Source organism: Otolemur garnettii, unplaced genomic scaffold (assembly GCF_000181295.1).
Source record: "Otolemur garnettii isolate 467f Iridium unplaced genomic scaffold, OtoGar3 scaffold00022, whole genome shotgun sequence".
In the NCBI taxonomy this organism is placed as follows: domain Eukaryota; kingdom Metazoa; phylum Chordata; class Mammalia; order Primates; family Galagidae; genus Otolemur; species Otolemur garnettii.
In genome coordinates this window covers 1588439-1593895 of record NW_003852417.1, presented here as the reverse complement: position 1 = coordinate 1593895, position 5457 = coordinate 1588439, and the positions used below count along the sequence as shown (strand labels likewise).

The 5457-nt window shown below is 38.4% G+C and overlaps 1 protein-coding gene across 1 annotated transcript in view; it reads left to right on the top strand.

Moving 5' to 3' along the window:
• Positions 1-5457, top strand: part of MBOAT2 (membrane bound O-acyltransferase domain containing 2) — a 127470-nt gene that overhangs the window by 79466 nt on the left and 42547 nt on the right. Inside the window, exon 4 of the mRNA XM_003787377.2 lies at positions 1066-1161. Within this exon, the coding sequence (XP_003787425.1) occupies positions 1066-1161 (96 nt within the window). The remainder of the gene's footprint in view (positions 1-1065; positions 1162-5457) is intronic.

The window sequence follows — 5457 nt, the reverse complement described above, 5'->3', positions numbered from 1 at the left end:
ATATTTTGTGTACACATATGTGTATGTATAGCTATTTTTGTCAAATATAACAGTTATGAATATGATAACTTTGTTAAATATCTGAATTAGGAGGCTTTCCTCCCTTTTTCTTTGCCTAGGAATAATTCAAAGAACTGTAATTAACTATTTGTCAAAAGTTTGAAAGAATTTTCACAAAACCACCTAAACTGTGTACATGACAAGTTTTAAGATTTTAATGTAGCTAAATTTATGTTGCCCATTCTAGTCTTGAATTCTGGACCTCAAAACCTCAAGCAATCCTCCTACCTCAGCCTCCGACGCAACTGGGATTACTGTCAGGAGCTGCTCTAGAATTGTTTTAGCAAGGGATTAAGGCATAGGTTTCTTGCCCATACCCAGGTTATTATCTGGTTAAGTGGTAATTCATTCATAATTTGCAGGGCAGCCTCTATCCATTGCAGTGTTATATACTCTAGAATCTTTTACTGAGTTTCTAGTCTCTTCTGTTGATAAATAAATTCTTTTTCTCATACTGTGTTTTTTTATTATTGTAACTCAATCCCAAGCATCTTAGTTTTATGAAAGTCACTAAGTGTTCATGCCTGTAAAGTATGAGTAAATGCCACCCAGTCCATACTAAGAATGTGTGCTTTTAGACTATTGGGAACAAGTTTTTCAAATCCTATTATGAATTTGTCTAATGTAATATCTTAGCCAGATATTTTGGGGCTAAATTTTATCTTCTAGAAAAGAGGAATAAATAGAATTCATACCAATAATCACATTTTTATGCTTGTGATCATGATTTTCAAATATGTAGTCTGATGAGTGAATGTCTTTCAGAAAGAAATTAATAAAGGCAATAAATGGATTTTCCACTGAAGATAGTAGTCAAATAAACCGAAGCAGACACAGTAACAGTAAAGCGTTTTCATAATATGTTAGTGAAAGCTATTTGTAAGGTAAATTTAGTAATGTTTAATTTTTGAACCATATCATTTAATAAATAAATTACTTTAAAATGTACTTTTTAACAAACTGATTCTTTTATTTTTACTAATCTAGTTTATTTTTGTTTTACAGATACTGTTTTGTGTTCGCTTTGGGATACCTCACAGTGTGCCAAATTACTAGAGTCTATATCTTTGATTATGGACAATATTCTGCTGATTTTTCAGGGTAAGAGTAAAATTTTGTTTCAGGACCCTGTTTGTCTATTCCAACATGATGATCAAGGGACAAAATACAGTTGCACTGAGGAGATTAAGTGAAAAGCTACTATTAAACATTTTAGTTGAAAATTCCTTTATTGGCTTGGTGCTCGTAGCACAGTCGTTATGGCGCCAGCCGCATGCACCAGGATGGCAGGTTTGAACTTGGCCCGGGCCAGCTAGGCAACAGTGACAACTGCAACAAAAAAAGAGCTGGGTCTTGTCGTGGGCACCTGTAGCCCCAGCTACTTGGAATGCTGAGGCAAGAGAATCGTAAGCCCAAAAGTTTGAGGTTGCTATGAGCTGTGATGCCATGGCACTCTACCAAGGGTGACATAGTAAGACTCTGTCTCAAAAAAAAAAAAAATATGTTGTGGCCCCTATTGATTGCCCTGTCCCTGTTTGCTGCACAAAGGAAACAGGTGTGACATGAATAGAAGTACAAGCTTGCAAGAGGCGGGCTAACCATAAGTGCTGGGTAGCCCCTAGTAAACTCCGCAGTAGCTGGTCATTAAGACGGTACATGAGAGGTGAGGGGCGTATTAGACAGTGACTGCCTGCTTTAAAGGATTCCACAGCTGGGGCTGTCTGGTGCTCTCTGTGACTCCAGAGGATGGTTTAGCTTTAACACCTACAGATGAGTTGCCTGAAGGTCTGCCCCAAGCTGCAAAACATCTTGCTCAGAGGCATCCTCTACAAAAACAACAACAACAAAAACCAAAGAAAATTTCTTAATTTAATTTTTTTTGGTAAGTGGACTTTTATAATGCTGTAAAAGTCAAAGCACAAAAATAATGTGTGCTTTTAAACTGTCTTATATACTCCTTCTAAATATATAGCAATTAAATTTCTTATGATACGTTAGTTTTGAAAGCATTTTCTAATTTTGGTAAAAATTTCTGCAGTCATTTACAACTATGGGAGAGCAGTTTCCTTCCTTCCTTCCTTGTTCCCTGCTTGCCCACCTGCTTGCCTTCTATTCCTGAGTCTCTGATACATGATACAACCATTCGCCAGCTTTTACGTCATAAAAACTCCTCCGTTTTTCTGTTCTAAGTACCTAATGGGACTTTCTTGGTTCAAAGGTCCTTGGGTGAGTTGAGTCTGAATTTCCTGGAGAAGACACTTCAGCATTTATTTTATCTCTAGGCGTTTCACCCCTGTGCAGTATTCTACATTTAACATCGGGATTCAGTTGAGTTAATTGAAGAAACTTCTGGCTCTTTTTCCTTCAGAGGGAATTTATTCCCTCTCTGGTACTAGTTGGGTTTCTCTGTCCTGTATCAGAACTGGTTGAATGACTGTTCTGATGTAAATGCAGCCCACGCCCTTGTGAAATAATTTGCTTGCCATCTGTGTAAGGGAACATCTGCTAACACCTAGGTACCAAGTGGGGAAATTGAAAATAAACCTTTATATTCTTTATGTTAGGCCTGATAACTTTTAAAAACATTTTTGTCGGTATTTTTTAATTTTTTTAATGTTTATATTTTCATTTTTTATTTCAGGTTACTGTTAGGGTACAGCCAACCAACCAGCCAGGTCACAGTATTTGAATTCGTTAGGGAGGGTCTATCTTATGGTTGTGTCCCACACCCAGAGATGTACCATCTACCCCTACATTGTGCCCGCTAAGTGGGAACACACCCATTCCCCCCATAGCATAGAAGGCCTGCTTTCGTGTTATTCTTGAGTCATCTGGTTAGCCTAAGTTTTAAGCAATAAATCCAATTTAAGGATAAGTATATTGGAAAAAAAAATCATAATATCCTTGAAAAAGATTTTTTTCTCTAATAGAAATGGACCAAAGTTACATGGGCTCAGAGAAATTCACTCCTATAAAACAAGAGAATTTTAGAAGATGAAATATCTTTTTTTCCCTAATGAGATTGAAGTACCTTTTACTACAAAGATTTTAAAAATAGGCTTGGTTTTTGACTTCTCCGCCATTTGGCTAAGATCAAGTGTAAAACAGGCTGGTTGAAAGGAGACTGCATCCAGAACAAACCAAACCAAAACAGATTAAATACACTAAAAGAACTAGTTAACCAACTAGCGATATAGTGAGAAGAACTGAGAAATAACACCCAGAATGCAGAAAAGGTGAACAGACTGCAGCAATCCAGTTGATCATAATGGGAATTCTAGTGAAAAGTGAGGTAGTGAACAGAATCAGTAAACACTAGGCCACCATGAAATCTTTGTGAATTCGAGGAAGTGTAGCCCTGGTCACATTGTTGTCATCATAGGATGCTGAAATTAGAAACTAGTTTTATACATTTAAAAGAAATGTAGTGGCTTAGAAAATTCTATCTTCTGGAGAATATCAAGTCTGTTGGTCTTGTTCACCATGCATCCTTAGTGCTTAGCCCATAGTGGCATTAAATACTGAATTAGAAATAATAATTTGTAAAGAAGAAAGTTAAAAACTATTTTACTGAGTAGTAAAAACTATTGGAAACAACCCAAGTCCTCATCAACAGAAAGATAAATACATCATAGTACATTCATATGAATAGTATTCTACACAGCCTTGAAAATACATAAATTAGAGCTGCTTGTCTCAGCAGGGATCAATCTCAGGAACACTGGTAAGCAAAAAAGACAAGTTGAAAAGTACACACAGTATGATACTATGCACCACGTGACATCCTCTACATAAAGTCTGAAAACTTGGAGAAGAATCAAGGAATGACAAACACCCAACTCGTGAGGAAGGAGGCCTGGGCCCAGAGGTTCGCGTGTGGGCATTGATAATGAAATCTGACATAAACTTGATGAAGCATTAAGACTTGGAAAAGCTGCAAGGGGAGCACACACACTTACTAAGTTCTCTAAAAAATACATTGAGAAAATTAGAGAAAAGTAACAAACAAAACAAGTAGAAAAATCTGAGCATTGTGGGCAGAGTTGTACTATCTACAGGAGGAATTCATAGCTTTTAATATTTACCTGATGTAAGAAATCAATTAAGCATTTGGTATAAAACAGAAACCGAAAGGACACTCATGACTTATTTAGCTTGGGAGTGTTGATAACAGAAACGTTAACATTAGCAACTTAGAGTTGACAATATTGTAACATGAATTTTCAAATTGACCTTTGGGGTCTTGGGATTCTACAGGCAGTTTGCCCAGGCAGGTGCCAGAGCAGCTCAGCAGAGGAGCTTCTGGGGCTCCAGTTTTGGTTTGACTGTCTGCTCTGTGTTTCCACAGTTTATATTTTGGGATTCCACATAATATTTCACCTAAAAACATTTTATTTTGGGCGGCGTCTATGACTCAAAGGAGTAAGGCGCCAGTCCCATATGCCGGAGGTGGTGGGTTCAAACCATGCCCTGGCCAAAAACCGCAAAAACAAAAACAACAAAAAAAATCTTTTTTATTTTTTTAAACTACCAGATTTAAAAAGTAACTTAGCCCAACCAAACTGAATTTATTTACAGCCGTATGGATTGGTGTCAGTACAAATCTGGGTGACTCAGTCTTCCCTGGACTTTCACAGCCCCTCCCTTGGTTGGATCTTAGACCTTTTTTGTCTCCCTCATCTGCTATTCCAGACTCTGGTCGCTCTCAAGCCCTTTACCTCATAATCTGTCTATGTTAGATAGGGATATCTCTCCTTCATTCTTGCTGTTGAAACAGTAACATAATTTCAATGACTTTGCATAGTAAAAGTTTCACACTCACATTCCTGCTGAAGTGGGGGAGCCTCTGCCCCACTCGTTTAGGGGACCAGCCTCCTTCCTTGTTGAGGTTCCGCCTCCTCCAGGCTCTTTGGATTGGAATCCTCTCTGTGAAGATGACTAGGAGAGGGAGGTAGGGAGTGCCAGCAAACAGCACAGTGGTATGAACCATTATGTCAGAATTAAATTGAAGGGCTTTGGGGTGCTTTTTCTTAATTTTTTAATGGGTATAGGAGAGAAAAGCCATCTAAAGGCAGACGCTCACCTTGATGAAGTGTTCAGCCACTGGGGGCCCTTGAGTGTGTTACAGCACGAGAGCGAAGAATAGAGCTTGGTCCTAACTGGGGGGTGTATTCTAGCTGTTCAAAGTATTGGGAGTCTGACTTAGGCAGAACTGAGCAAAGGGACTGACTCATACTCTGTGCTGTGCTGTCCCATTGCTCTGGAGCTGGAAAGCACAAGGAGTGAAGCCTGGCTCTTGTTGAGGAATTATCATTAAACTAGTTTTACATGGGGCAATTTCACGTGCACAAGGTATGGAAAAACCTATTGTGTGTTCACGCATAAACTGTTAGATTC